This window comes from Helianthus annuus, chromosome 4 (genome assembly GCF_002127325.2).
Source record: "Helianthus annuus cultivar XRQ/B chromosome 4, HanXRQr2.0-SUNRISE, whole genome shotgun sequence".
In the NCBI taxonomy this organism is placed as follows: domain Eukaryota; kingdom Viridiplantae; phylum Streptophyta; class Magnoliopsida; order Asterales; family Asteraceae; genus Helianthus; species Helianthus annuus.
In genome coordinates, this window is record NC_035436.2 from 129,263,431 (window position 1) to 129,279,758 (window position 16,328).

At 30.8% G+C, this 16,328-nt stretch overlaps 2 protein-coding genes across 2 annotated transcripts; one reads left to right on the forward strand and one right to left on the reverse strand.

The window, feature by feature from the left end:
• Positions 1 to 541: 541 nt before the first annotated feature.
• Positions 542 to 1,063, reverse strand: LOC110933606. The gene has a single exon (XM_022176820.1). The coding sequence runs from the start codon at positions 1,061 to 1,063 to the stop codon at positions 542 to 544; it is 522 nt and encodes a 173-aa protein (XP_022032512.1).
• Positions 1,064 to 3,422: 2,359 nt separating this feature from the next.
• LOC110933607 lies at positions 3,423 to 4,707 on the forward strand. The gene is made up of 3 exons (XM_022176821.1): positions 3,423 to 3,535; positions 3,662 to 4,088; positions 4,552 to 4,707. Exons 1-3 carry the CDS (start codon positions 3,423 to 3,425, stop codon positions 4,705 to 4,707), a joined length of 696 nt encoding a protein of 231 aa, XP_022032513.1.
• The last annotated feature ends 11,621 nt before the right edge of the window (positions 4,708 to 16,328 follow it).

The following is a 16,328-nucleotide window of genomic DNA, read 5'->3' on the forward strand; positions in this document are numbered from 1 at the left end:
ACCTGTTGAGCTCTGAGATTTCATCAGCAGTTGATGGTACTCGCGTCCAGCAGAACTGAAAGGACATTGTACCACCAGTCTCTCTGATCCGGTTCGCAAGTTTCACGTTTTTCACCCGTTCAAGAGAAAATAAGGCTGGATATTTAGTGCTTAGGATCCCTTCAAAATGCCAAAATTCTTTCTAAAATGATACTTCTTCCCCATTGCCCACTGTAGCCATAAAGAAGCTTGATAAATTCACACCAAAATCTGCAAGGTCTTTTTCTACTCTCACGACTTGTTTCCATGGGCCCGGAATCGTTGGTTTTGCCGGAATGAATGCCAAAGATCTCGCATTTTTGTGTATGCTCCAAATAACCTTTCGCCGAGTATTGTCTTTTTCTATCTTAAAGCGCCACCACCATTTCGCTAACATGGCGATATTTGCCTTTTTTAATGACCCAATACCAATTCCGCCCAAATCCTTTGGCTCCGACACAATATCCCACGCAACCCAGCTAACCTTTTGATGACCCGTCTCCATACCCCATAAGAATTCCCTTCACATCCTTTCCAACTCCTTGATTACTTGGTTCGGTGCCCTATATAGCGAAAAGTAGTATGTAGGCAAGGAGTTTAATACGGACTTAATTAAAGTGACCCTCCCACCATAAGAAAGAGTATTTGCTTTCCAAATCGATAGACGACTTTTGAATGTGTCGATAACCGGTTTCCAATGCTTCACCAAATTCATGTTCGCACCCACTTGAAGGCCTAGGTGTTTAAACGGAAGAGATCCCACCCTACACCTTAGAATCATGGCCATATCCAATCTTTCTTCCTCCCCTAGCCCAATACCATACAAGCTACTTTTAGCCAGATTCACCTTCAACCCTAAAGCAAGAGAGAAACATCGCATAATTCTATTTAGATTCATCACATTCGTGTGTGACCATTCCCCAACAAAAATAGCATCATCTGCAAAGAAAAGGTGAGATAAAAGAGGACCGTGCCGGGTGCACTTGATCCCGTGATACAAGCCGATTGAGCATGCGCGTTTAATCACTTTAGATAACGCCTCCATAGCAATAATGAATAGAAAGGGGGACAAAGGGTCTCCTTGTCGAAGGCCTTTGTAACATTGAAATTCTTGAGTCGGTGACCCATTAACCAAAACGGAAGCCCGCGTCGTTGTAACTGTAGCTATCACCCAGCCCCTCCATCTATCACATGCAACATTATATATATAACTATTGTTGACGAACGAAGATTAAAAATAATTTATTTTTATAATAATATATAGCTTTTTGTTTTTCTTTTATTTAATATATTATAATAGTTTATTATTATATTTACTTTTATTAACATATTTTTATTGTTTCTCTTTTTAAAACCATATATTTCATTTACCATTTTTTTAATAATTCTTTTCTTTTTCTCTTTTTAGAACATATATTAATTTATCAAACAATTTGATACTTCTTCAATAATTTACGTTTATAACCTTTTTTTCTAAAATTCTAAATACGTAGTTGTGCTTGATTTTTTCCTCGACATTCTGTTAGAAATTTTATTAAAAACGAAGTTGTACTTAAAATAAAATATTTATTTGGTGTTATAAAACGGTACAACGATAAACTGAACCATTCTAGTGGTTTGGTTTTCTAAACATAATGCTTTATTTTCAAATCACGTTTGCTTTACATTATCATTTGGTCGGTTTCGCCGCAACGCGAGACGTAAAAAAAAACTAGTTATTATAATTACTTATGTCAAAATATATAAAACATCTGATAGAAGAAATGAAATACCTATCATATTATTATTATTTCTTTGGCTATAGTTTGTTACAATATGTGTATAGAATTTGCTTACTTCCATCTACTTTTTTTATTAAGGGATATTGAATTTTAAATAACCCAAACTTTCAACAATTGGCCAATAACACTTCCAACTTTTGATTTGTACACCAGCACTTCCAACTTTCAACATATTGGTCGATAACACTCCCTAACTAACTGAACCCTAACCCAGTTAGTTTTTGCTGATGTGGCATCTGACGTGGCCCTTTTTGCTGACGTGGGAGCTGACATGACATTTTGAATGACGTGGCAGATGACATCAGCTAACTGTGTTAAGGTTCAGTTAGTTAGAAAGTGTTATCGGTCAATAAGTTGAAAGTTAGAAGTGTTGGTGTACAAATCGAAAGTTAGGAGTGTTATGGGTCAATTGATGAAAGTTTTGGTTATTTAAATCCAATATCCTTTTTGTTAATTATTTAATATTTAATATCACTTAACTTTCAAATTACTTATTATATCATTCACCTAGGGCTGTAAACGAACCGAACGTTCAGCGAACAGTTCGTGAACCGTTCGGCAGGAAGTTCGTTTATGTTCGTTCGTTTAATAAACAAACGAACATGAACAAGAAATTTCGTTCGATTAGTTAAATGAACGAACATGAACAAAGGTCTCGTTCGTTCGATTGTGTTCGTTAACGTTCGGTAAGGTGTTCGTGAACATTCGTTGAATTGCGTTCGTTTTATGTTCGTATGTTTGTGTTTTGGTTGAAGATCTTTGTACTTTCTTATATTTTATTTTTACTTTTTATATTATTAAACTTTTATTAATTTTATTTCCTTAACAATTAAAATTAGGAAACCCACTTTCACCTTATTTATGCATCATTTCCCTTTCATTTCTCATTGTTTACATACACGAATACAATCGACCTCCGTTCCACAATAAGGGATTCAAGTTCGAGTGCTACTCTCTGGGCCATCTATCTTTATCCTTCGTCGCGTTCGCCAAATTCATTTGTGTTCATTTGTGTTCGTGAACCATTCGCGAACACGCTCATTTTCTTAATGAACGAACACGAACATAAAATCTCGTTCGGTAAGTGTTCATGAACCGTTCGTGAACACATTTATTTCCTTAACGAACGAACACGAACAAGGCCATGTTCTTGTTCGTTCGGTTCGTTTACAGCCCTACATTCACCCCTATTTAGCTCAAAACTTATAAGTACATTTGTTTTTCTTTAATCGTGAGAACCATTTATCAGTATCAAGATACGTTTTTTTTTTTAAACGCGTTAAAGAAAGAAACAATGAAACTCACCAAGTCACCATAGGGAAACAGAGCTTTAGCGACGGCATTTGTCACCGAGCATGAGAGAACACAAAATCACTTTTCTTACATTTAAGTGTAAAACTAATTTGCCCATAAAAAAAAAAAAAAAAAAAGCGTAAAACTAATGGACATAATGATGATGAAGTTTAATGTTATACTCCTTCCCTATTTATTACAGGTTTCAATACTAGATAATGCACGTAACTCCCGTAACCGTAGGCACATTTCCCACCCTTTACACAATCACCACATATATAAACTATAAACCAATCACATCCATAACCCTCTTTACATTTTCCCTCATAAATGGATCAACATCCAAACCATCTTAACTACCTTGATGATCACTGGTTTCGCTACTTTGATGATGATCACTGGTTTCGCTACTTTGTTCAAGATGATACACACTCAACGCACAGGTACAAATTATCCTTACAAGAAAACTGAATATTTGCGACCGCAATTTCAGAGTATGTGACCAAATGTACATGTGCAAGTCGCATGTGAATTTATAACATTTTTGACAATTTCTTTATTTTTTGCAGAAATGATGATACATGCGACCTCCAGCAGTTTTTCAACCTGCTCGATATGAACCGAGTTTCGCCACTTAAACAAAATCACTTTTCTGAATTAGGGTATCCATATTTCGATCCCATTGATGAATATCTAAACTTGTGGGACTGTTGGGACAACTGTGACTTGCCAATGCTTACTTGCATTGATGATCATAGTGGTACATCATGTGGTGGAACAACTGCTGCTGATCAAGGTGGCAGAAATGGGAGGTGGAGATCAAGACCGCTAGAGTTGGAAGAAATAGAGAAGCATTTTGAGTTGCCGATAGCTGTGGCAGCCGAGAAACTGGGGGTGGGGTTAACTATGCTGAAGAAAAGATGCCGAGAGTTTAACATAAAGAGATGGCCTCACAGAAAACTTAAGAGTATTAAATCGCTTATTCAAAATGTGAAGGTATATATATCCGTGTATCATTCTTCTAGCTCATCATGCATGTGTTTATGGCTTGAAGGGAAAGATTGCTATTTTACAGTTAAATAATAATGTGCATGTGTGGATATATTTATGGAAAATCACAAGAATAACAATGTTCAGTACATATATTATGAACTTTTTTTTTATATATATTTTTTGTTACAAGATCTATTTTTTTTAGTTTTAATGTTACAAAAAGTTTATAATAGAAGGAAACTCAATCGATACTAAACAACTAGACGATTTTACGTAACACTTGGTCATTTTTGCTACCCCTTTTACGTCTATTAGGCATTATTCCATTGATGTTAATTACATGCAAAGAGAAAAGTAATATCACTTTTGTGTCACTTGGTGCAAATGTTGTCGCATGTCTTGATTTGTGTTTCTTGTAACTGGTTAAATGTCAAATTCTGATAATTTTTCCGTTATATTTGTTAAGGAAATGGGATTAAATGAGGAAATGGAGATGTTAGAAGAGCAGAAGAGGATGATTATGAAGGTGCCAGAAATGGAACTCCCACAAAGGACAAAGAAGCTAAGGCAAGCTTGCTTCAAGGCTAGCTACAAGAAGAGAAGATTTGATTCCCCTTATTAACCTCAATTTCCCCTTTGCTACCAAGGGGCATTGCAGTGATAATTTATTATGACATAGATAACTACTCATCCCCTCTAACTCTCTCAGTTAACCATCCTTTTTTTTCTTAATTAACTAAGGGGTAGTTTAGTCTTTTTGAAAGTACCTTCAATTAGACCATGTGTAGTGGTTATAGACTATAATGCCCCCACCATGGGGCGTTTTGCGCCATGTGGCGTCCTAGTCAGCAAGGGGGCATTATAGAAAAAGTGGTGTAGTGGTATAATGCCCGATAATGCCCCATTCAATCATTTTACAATCATTTCCCAATTATTTTTTTTAATTTAAAACATAAAAAAACTTCATTAATTTAAAAATAAAATTACATTACATGAAAAAAAAATAAAAAAAAATACTGAAAAAAAACCAAAAAAAAAAAAAAACAGAAAAAAAAAATAAATTCCTAGAAAAAAAAAACTAGTTTTCGTCTTCGCTTTCTTCACCCTCGCCAACTTCGTCTTCCTCGTCCTCCGTTTCTTCCTCTCCCTCAGGTGGTACGTACCGAACCGACCATGCGTGGTGTACCAAATCAACCATTAACTGGGAATGGTACGGTTCGTAACGCAACTCTCGCGCGTTACTAACTCTTTCTTCCATTGACGCCTGCGGATGCTCCTGGTGAACGGCTTCTGGCACATAATTCTGGCATATCGCCTTTCCTTCGTCTTCCAAAATCATGTTGTGCATGATTATACAAACGTACATAGCATCTCTCATTTTTTGCTTGCTCCATGCATGACAAGGATTTCTCAAGTATTGCCAGCGTTGTTTAAGAACTCCAAAGCATCTCTCAATGTCTTTTCGTGAAGACTCTTGAACCTTTTTAAAGTATGCTCTTTTGTCATCAATAGGATCACTAAACGTCTTCACAAAAATCGAATACCTAGGATAAATTCCGTCGCTCAAATAATATCCATGGGGGGTAGTAGTTTCCATTTGCGTAAAACGACGCTTTTGGAGCTTTGCCAGAAATCCACTCCTCTAACAACGGCGATTGTTCAAAAACATTGATATCATTGCATGACCCGACCACGCCAAAGTAAGCTGACCAAACCCAAAGGTCCTGTGAAGCAACCGCCTGAAGAATAATAGTGGGTCCTTTTTGATCACCACGTGTGTGTTGGCCTCGCCATGCAGTCGGGCAGTTATCCCAACGCCAATGCATGCAATCTATGCTCCCGATCATACCAGGCAAACCATGCTCGGCATTATGTACCTCGTAGATCTTTTGAAGATCCTCCCATGTAGGCGTTCTAAGATAACGCGCACCGTACACATCAATTATACCTTTATAAAAAAAATATAGACAAACATAAGATTCAAAAAAAAAAAAATTCTAAGCATACGCGTCGTTTAAAAAAAATAAAAGTAAAGTATAAGAATTGTACCGCGACAAAAATGTTCCAAGCTATCTCGTGTTGTTTTCTCCGCCATTTTTAGATACTCGTCGTTGATGTCGGTAGTGTTACCATAAGCAAGGATTCGTAATGCCGACGTACACTTTTGGATACCGGTGAATCCAAGTGCCCCTCTCGCATCCGGTTTTTGTTTAAAATAATCGTAGTTGGCTTCCAAGTCGTTGACTATGCGTAGAAACAACCGTTTACTCATCCGGAAACGACGCCTAAAAACTTCGTTTGAAAATGTCGGCGCCTCGTCAAAATAGTCTTTCATCAAACGCTCGTGTGCCGCGCGTCGGTCTCGTTCAACATAGCCTCTTTTATTTTTTGGGGCTTCGGGCCAACGAGAATGGTTGACATATCGCACCGCTAGTTGACATGCACTCGTAACCGCCTCTTGCTCAAGCTCCTCATCGGTCGAATCATCGCCATCCGCAAAATACTCGTTGTAGTAAAAATTTATCATGGATGAAGAACTAGGAGAATCCATCAAGTTTTTTTTATAAATTGTGGGATTTTTTAGAGAGGTTTTGAGATTGTTTTTGTTGAAAATGAATGAGTTTTGGTTGTTTATATATATATATATATAATAGATTTAAAAAAAAAATTAGTCAAAGTAGCCGTTGGAAATATAGCCGTTTGATTGGGGGATTAATTGTGCATTTGGCGTTTTAATTTAAACGCCGGATCGATTTTTTTTGAGTTAAAACGCCCCAAAACGCCCCCGTAATGGGGATGAGGGCGTTATAGAGCGTTTTGGGGCAAAAAATTTTAAAAGAAACGCCCCATTACGCTTGGTCTTAGTCCAATTTAAAGTTCATTGCATGTGTTTGATTGTTTCTGATTATTACTTCTGATATGTGTTTTGCTGACTTCGATAGCACATGCACGAGAAAAATACTATTTACTCATTTATACAAAAACCGTAATATTTGTTTAGAAATATTATTATATATAATAAAATAATTAGTTAACACATTAGTAGTAGAAATAGGAATGACGGTGTCTAAAACTCATATAGAAGTGACATGCAAATAACAAAAAAGTTAATTGGCAGGGGTTCTAACATTTTATATAAAAACTTAGCGAGACAAATAATAAAAATACATATAAAAAAAGTTAGCGATTAAGAAGAGAAGTTAGGGTGATGGGAGTGGCTCTAATTGGTGGTAGGGGGGAGGAGATCATTCCAACAAGCCACCAACAACCATCTTTGGAAAAACGAAGATTTGTCATCATTGTTGTGTAAGCCACGTGTGACGGCTTTAAATACTCAATTACAAATCTTCTAATTATAACTTGCGTATTTATTATTTTCTTAAATACGTATTTAACATCAACCCTCCAAAAACAAGATATTAATTCCTATTTGTATTCTATAATTCAAAAAGAAGATATTAAATCCGATTTGTTTTCTAAAATAAACAACTACATATATATATATACTAGATTATAACCCCGTGTATTACACGGGTTGAATAAATAAATTTTATATACTAAATAATAAAACAATATATTTATCTATTTACGTCAAATTCAAACTTAGTTATTTAATTTGATATTAACTATATATTTGAACGTTTTGTTTAGTTTGTATCAAATAAATTTTACGAAACTTAAAATAAGATTAACTAATATTATTTATCATTTATACATTTACGGAGTTTTAAGTAAACGGTTAAATTTATTGAGACTTCATTAACAAATTTTGCAACAACGGAATAATCTTTTTTTTATCACGAAAACCAAACTTTGTATTAATATATTAAATATTTTCATTTTCACTATACAAAATTACATTTACTCGACCCATGTAATACATGAAGTTTTTTAAGATATAACTTTTTATTATTTGATATATAAAATTAGATTTATTCAATTCGTACAATACACAGGGTTTTTTAAGGATATATATTTTTTTTATTATTTAGTACAGAAAATTACATTTATTCAAACCGTGTAATACACATATTTTTAAAGATGTAATTTTTTTTATTATTTGGTATATAAAATTACATTTATTCAACCCGTATAATAAATGAGGTTTTTTAAAGATGTATTATTTTATTATTTGGTAAACAATATTACATTTATTCAACCCGTGTAATACACGTGGTTTTAAAGATATAATTTTTTTATTTGGTATATAAAATTACATTTCTTCAACCCGTACAATATGGTTCTTATAGATATAACTTTTTAAGATTTAATATATAAAATTATATTTATTCAACCCGTGCAACAAATGATGTTTTTAAAGATATATTATTTTATTATTTAGTATATAAAATTTATTTATTCAACCCGTATAATACACGGGGTTATAACATAGTATTCTTCGAAAGAAACCACGAATATGCTAGCATTCAATTTCTTAACTTGATTATCAATTATTTATTTATTATATTATTAACCTAGATGTTAGAACACGCATGAGTTAATTTTTTTTAATTACTTAATAAGTAATATGTAAATAATTAAATATTATGTGGACGACCGACTACTTTTGATCTGACGAGAGAGACGTCAATATACAATAACAATGTCAACAATCCATATATTTACCATCAATAAATAATATGTACAATGTAAATTAAAAAAGTATGAGTAAAATATTTATTAGGAGTGTTATCTATAATTAATTATAAGAGATTAAATTAAAATAATAATTATCGATAAGGGATGGCCTAATATGATGGCAAGTTATAAGAGATTAAATTAAAATAATAATTATCAATAAGGGATGACCTAATATGATGACAAGTGTCCCCAAAGTGGTTTCTTTTATTATATAGTATAGATATAGATATAGATTTTTTTTGAAACTTAACTACATATATATATTGATGTTATCAGATTAAAATTTTAGATTATAATATTTTTATTTAATCATAATTTAATGGTTATTATAATTTAATGGTTATTGTATGTTCTTTTAGTACTTTAATCAAAGTTTAATAAATAGATGTTTAATAACACATTCGAACATACTTAAATATTTAACCAATTATACATGTTATTATACATATTAATTTAAATTGACGATGAATATAGTTTTAAATTTTTTAAATATTTTTTTTGAGTTTTTTAATAAAAGATTATTTATCATTTAGTTTATTTTTTTTAATACCTTGCTCATGTTAGTTTTTCTAATCTAACTATGTAGCTATGCTTTTTAAAATTGTGGTACAGTTTTTCATGAAAATGGACATCGTGTCGCTATCATACCAAATAGAACCGGAACCGACGATGTATAGTATTTACTTTTTTTTTGTATTCCAAACAACATATTTTTTGTATTGTATATTATACGCGTGCCAGTAACAATATTAAAAATGTATTTTTTTTATCGTAAACTATATGAGTCTTGATATGTGACGTATCTAATCGTTTTCGACCACATAACATCGGTACCAATATCGGCAATATTAGAAACCAGTATTCGTTTTCCAGGTTTTTGATTGACATAAAAGATGTGTCGATATCCTTTTGAGCATATCTCGACTTTATTTCTTTAGTTTTCTCTTTCAGTTATTATAGCGAGTGTAGGTATTGAAACAAACCCAACCGAACTGATAATAACTGAGTTACCGCCGCATAGCGCCGGGGAAAACCTACTAGTACATATGAATTCAATCTCTTCATGAACAGTAACAAAAATTTTGATTTTTTTTGTTACTATCACTAAAGAAAGCAATACTTTATTCCATAGAAAATCGGTGACAGATACCTAATCGATAATGTGATTTTGATTTCCAATCGTAAAGAACTATCAAAAAGATTATTTACATTTTCATTACTTAATTAGGTAATTAATATTTTTATTAATTATAATTATATTATTTTATTTTTATTAGTTATAATTATATTATTATTATTATTATTATTATTATTATTATTCAATATATTTTGTTTTCTAATAACTTTTAAGATAAGATACGATGTTTTATAAATTAACGTTATTTACCCTTTTTCATTATTTTAATAATATAGTATAATGCCTTATAAAACTTTGAATATACGTTGCGACATGCTTATTTTACGTGCATTTCAATAAAAGCTTTGTTCAAAACTAAACGAGTCAATTATAATTCGTTTTGTTCTTTACCATGAAAAACCAAATCGATATTGTCCGAACAACTTGGTCGCGGTGTAGAGTACCTTTTATATGATAAGCTATAAGCGAGTGTCATGATGAACAAAATTGATATCATCCGATCAACATTGGTACCATTTCAATTTTAACCGAACATCGGTACCGGTGTTTGTACTTTTGAAACCTTAATCGATATTCAATTTTATAGTTTTTTATCGATGTAAAACATGTGTTGATTTTCTAATGGGCACATCATGACTTTATTTTTTGGGGTTTATCCTTCGGTCGCTAAGTGTTGATCACGATATAAATCCTTTATCTAATCTAACCGATGATACCAACCGACTTCCCACCACAACGTATGGGGGAAATCCACTAGTTAATGTATTACATTCAATCCCATTATAATTACTTATGTCAAAATGTATATAATATCCGATAGAAGAAATGAAATAAATTTCTATAATTTATAAATTATAATAAATCAAAATCATCTTAGGCCATATAATTTCTCTCAAACATCTAATTGCAACGTAACAATGTATTGTGGGGCATTGATTGAATTTGAGCGGTAAAGAAAATAAGGGTATTCAAGACTTTTTCTCTCCACTGCTATTCAATCCAGTATCATCTATTCTCTCACTCAAATTCGAGTTTTCTAAATTATTAATCCGTTTACTTTCAATCTTTTTTTCTTTTAAACGTTAAATCCTATTATATGTTTATAAGCATTCAAATAATTGTGGTCAACGTTTGTTAACATTCAAATTTTAAATTCTATTAATTTTGGATACATTAATTATTTTCTAAAAATTGCGAGTGAATTTTGTTAATATAGTAAATGTATATTTTGTAGATAGTTTTGCTATTTCAGGTAAATTAAGGTTATCATTAATTTTAAATAAAACAAGTTCTTTCTTGATTTAAAAATAATAATTCTACGTAACTATATTATTTTATTTTATGTAAGTATATTATTGTTTTGTTTTACTTAATAAGTTAATATATGTCGTTTGTTATATTTAAAAAAAATAATAAAAACATAAATAAACTATTTCGAGTCTTGACTTCTTAAGGTAGGGTAGATCTTCCACACGATCATACCGAAGCCGGAAATGTACGTCTTTATATCACGCAGCTCCGTAACGACCTTTTCGCCAAACACTAACTCGACGGACACATCTCTTATATGGACATGTGATATTGCATGGCCCATGGCCGTCGTCCTTCAAGATCATGGAATGTAATTCCAATTATAAAAAAAAAAAATATTTCTTTATACAATCCGTGTAACATACGGGAACTTAAACTAGTTTTCTATAATCCAAAAAGAAGATATTAAATCCAGTTTGTTTTCTATAATAAACAACAACCAATATATGTTGATAATATCAGATTAAAATCATTTAGATTATAATATTTTTTATTTAATCATAATTTAATGGTTATTGTATGTTCTTTTAGTACTTTAATCAAAGTTTAACAAATAGATGTTTAATAACACAATCGAACATACTTAAATATTTAACCAATTAATGTATTACATGCAATCCCATTATAATTACTTATGTCAAAATATATAAAATATCCGATAGAAGAGATAAAATACCTATCGTATTATTATTATTATTATTATTATTATTATTATTATTATTATTATATTATATATATATATATATATATATATATATATATATATATATATATATAGGGGAAGGATAAATCGAAAACCCACTTGAGTTGAGAAAACTCAGAAAACCTTTGTAAAAAAACCATGTAAACTCAAGAAACATTTCTAAAAAAAATAGGAAATGTAATATACATATATTTGAACATTTTAAAAAAAAGAAACACAAAAAAACACCGAGTAATTTTTTTTTAAAAAATGTTACAAAATTTCAGGTTACATAATATATATGTCCAAAAAAAATGTAACATACAAATTTTCAACATTTTTTAAAAAAAAATAGTAAGCGTTTTTTACATTTTTTTTCCATAAATAGGTCCGTGTACATTTATATTACATTCCCTATTTTTTTTAGAAAAAAATAAAAATGTTACATAGGGTTTATTTGGGTTTTCTCAACTCACATGAGTTTTCGATTTATCTTTCCCCTATATATATATATATATATATTAATTGCAAGTCTTCATGAATAGTAGCTATATATATAGATACTAGGTTATAACCCCGTGTATTACACGGGTTGAGTATATAAATTTATATACTAAATAACAGAGCATTATATCTTTAAAAATTTCCTTTATTGCACGTGTTGAATAAATATAATTTTATATATTAAATAATAAAAAGTTATATATATAAGAACCATATTGTACGGGTTGAATTAATGTAAATTTATATACCAAATAAAAAAAATATATCTTTAAAACCACATGTATTACACGGGTTGAATAAATGTAATATTGTTTACCAAATAATAAAATTATACATCTTTATAAAACCTCATTTATTACACGAGTTAAATAAACGTAGTTTTATATACCAAATAATAAAAAAGTTAGTAAATGTAATTTTGTATAGTGAAAATAAAAATATTTAATATACTAATACAAAGTTTGGTTTTCGTGATAAATAATTTGTTTTATTTAAAATGTATTAAATTAACAATTTACAATTTCGGATAATATTTTATTAGAAAAACAGAAGAAGGGTATTCGAAATTTAAAAGGATAAAATTTAATATTAGCTCATTATTCATTTATTTATTTAATTAACATAAGATAAGTTTGGAAGTGAGGCGAGAAAATCATAAAATAAATACCTACAATGACGACATGTGTCACACATTAATGTTTTATTATTTAATATAGTATGGATAAAAATTTAGATTGATATAAATAGATTATTTTGTTGTAGCAAAATTTGTTAACGAAGTCTCAATAAATTTAACCCATTATTTAAAACTCTGTAAACGTATAAATGATAAATAATATTAGTTAGAGTAAATTATGATTTTGGCCCCTATGTTTATATCACTTTTACCCTTTTAGCCTAAAAAGGAATTTTTTAACATTTGAGCCCCAACGTCTTTTTTTCTAACCCTTTTGGCCCCTAACACTAACCTCATCCATTATATGTTAGGGGCTAAAAGGGTTAGAAAAAAGACGTTAGGGGCCAAAAAGGTTAGAAAAAAGGACATTAGGGGCTCAAATGTTAAAAATTCTTTTGGGGCTAAAAGAGTAAAAGTGATATAACCACAGGGGCCAAAATCGTAATTTACTCTATTAGTTAAATAAATAATATTATAAATGAGAAGGAGATTAAACTAAATAATAATTATCCATAAGAAATTAAACTAAATAATATTTAGTAGGAGGATTATCTATAAATAATTAGAAAATATTAAACTAAAATAATATTTATCTATACAATATGGCCTAATATGATGACAAGTGTCCTTAAAATGGTTTCTTTTATTATATAGTATAGATTTTATTTAATATATATAATAATATAATTATAAATTTATTATTATACTTGGTTATGTTCTAAATAATTTTTTACGAATTTGGTTTTTCTTCGATTACTTGCGTTAGTTGGCTTAAAAACTAAATACGTAGTTGTGTTTGTTTATTTTTCTCGACGTTCCTGTATAAATTTCATTGAAAACGAGGTTTTGTTTGAAATAAAGTCTTTGTATTGTATCGTAGGGACTAGATCAAGTGTCAATGTCATAGTGGTACCATGACAAACAAACGAAACCGATACCGAACGAACAACAGCCATACCGGTATTGGTATTATTGGATATACCTTAAAATATAGACGCTTTGAAACCATTTAGTTTACTTAATTTGATTTTCGTTTGATAACTCGCGTTCATTATTTTTTTTATAAAACTGAATATCGAATGTGTTTAATAATTTCTTTTATTGCTGCTCGTCTAAAAACTTTGTTGAAAAAAGGCTTTATTTTCAAAATAGTACCATGACGAGTTGAGCTGATACCGAAATCAATATCTGTATAGTTCTTATCGGAACCGGCTATAGTTAGTTACAATATATGTGTGTAGAATTGCTTACATCCATCTAATTTATATACTATTATTTTGGAACATTTGTATGCATCTTTGGTTGTAAATTGTGCTTAAGTAGTTGTACCATAATCAAATAATATTTCATTACTTTACTATGTATGCATGTTTGGTTGTAATTTATAGTTAAGTAGTTGTACCTTAATCAAATAAATATACTATTATTTTGGAACATTTGTATGCATCTTTGGTTGTAATTTGTGCTTAAGTAGTTATACCTTAATCAAATAATAGTTTCATTACCTTACCATGTATGTATGCTTGGTTGTAATTTATGCTTAAGTAGTTGTACCTTAATTAAATAATAGTTTCGTTACCTTACCAATTCAATCTGTTTTGTATACATGTATGGTTGTAAACTGTGCTTAAGTGGTTGTAACCTAATCAAATAATGGTTTCATTATCTTACCATATTCAATCGGTTTGATCCATTCAAAGTTGTGTTGTTTTATTTGTAAATTATTATTATTATTTATAATAATCTAATTAATTTAGCCAAAATCTTGTATAAATATAACTTGCAACATATTGATGCAATGGTTGTTGTAATGTATGTATTATGGTTTGTATAGTAGTAATGATATTATTATATATACATTACGATGAACCTGTCAAACGGGAAAAAATAGACGCGGGTTCATCGTAACGCACGAGTCCTAGATCAACTTAGTTATTTTATTCTATGTTTTACGTTTTGGTTTAATTTCTTCGCATTAACACGCCGCAACTTCAGTGTCAGTGGTCGCTGGCGGTAGTGTGACGTTAGTGCTCGCCCCCACCGCAACGCGGGGGTGCTTAATACTAGTTTCTTATAATTATTATTTAATATCACTTAACTTTTTAAACTACTTATATCATTCACCCTTGTTTAGCTCAAAACTCACAAGCACATATGTTTTTTTTTTTCGTGAGAATCAATTATCGGTATCATCATACATTTTTTTATAAACGAGTTAAAGAAATTAGAAACAATGAACCCATCATAGGGAAACAGAGCTTTAGCGATTTGTCACGGATCATGAGATCTCTACTCAAGGGACTATAATGTTTACCACTCCAGAACTCAGAATATTTAACTATTTTGTATAACCTAAGATGTTAAAGAAAATAAAAACCATTTTTCTTATATTTAAGTGTGAATAATGGTTAAGTAACATAATGATGTGAATAAGGTGAATCAGGTCTTTAAGCCAATCAGTGATAGCAAGGCCTTATCGTATCTATGTATCAGTTCAAGGACTCCTACTGTTAAAATGGAATGAAAACAATGGAGAGAGTTTAGTATGATTTGGTAACTCACGTATTAGTTTAGGTCTGCTATACAATTTTTTTTTTCTTTTTTTTTTTTTTCTGTACTGTACCAAACATTTGAGCAGCTCGCTTTTGTGTTTTTTACTTCAACTAGTTGATTTTATGTCCGCGCGTTGCGACAGGGACCCAATGACTGCAAAACGTGTGTCAGCAATGGCAAGCAGCTACCGAATATCAAAAACTAAATAAAAATGACATGGTAAGAATAGTCACTCCGTTCTAAAATAAGATTTTAAATAACCTAATATATAATAATAGGACACCACACGTCCTACACGTTGGAAATTCGGTTGTTTTCAGTTCAGTTATTTCGGTGCTAACACGTTAAAATATGGATGAGCTCGGTACCGGTAACGGCACCGAAAGTACCGATCCGGAAAATTATCGAAATTAGGTACCTGCACCGAAAATGCTTTGTACAATACGGTATGGTATTTGAAGGTAAAAATCAATAAATACAGGTATGGTGCTAAACCAGTGTTGAACCGAAAATAACGATTCTGAAAACGCCAAAAGGTGGGTACCAAATTGGTGCCGAAAATGACTTGGTATAGTAAATTTGGTACCGATGCGATACCGGTTTGATTGCAGGATTTGATACGATTTGTGGGTCATCAATAATCTAAATATCCAAGTTAATTTGCTATAATTCATTCACTACAGAAAAAGACAAAAAAGGAAGCGAAATAAGTTGTTGTGTATATAAAACCTCATTCAA

Coding starts and splice junctions, on each gene's coding strand:
- LOC110933606 (XM_022176820.1), bottom strand. CDS start 1,063: ATGGAGGCGTTATCTAAAGTGATTAAACGCGCATGCTCAATCGGCTTG.
- LOC110933607 (XM_022176821.1), top strand. CDS start 3,423: ATGGATCAACATCCAAACCATCTTAACTACCTTGATGATCACTGGTTT. Junction 3,536..3,661: donor GATACACACTCAACGCACAG/GTACAAATTATC, acceptor TATTTTTTGCAG/AAATGATGATACATGCGACC. Junction 4,089..4,551: donor CGCTTATTCAAAATGTGAAG/GTATATATATCC, acceptor ATATTTGTTAAG/GAAATGGGATTAAATGAGGA.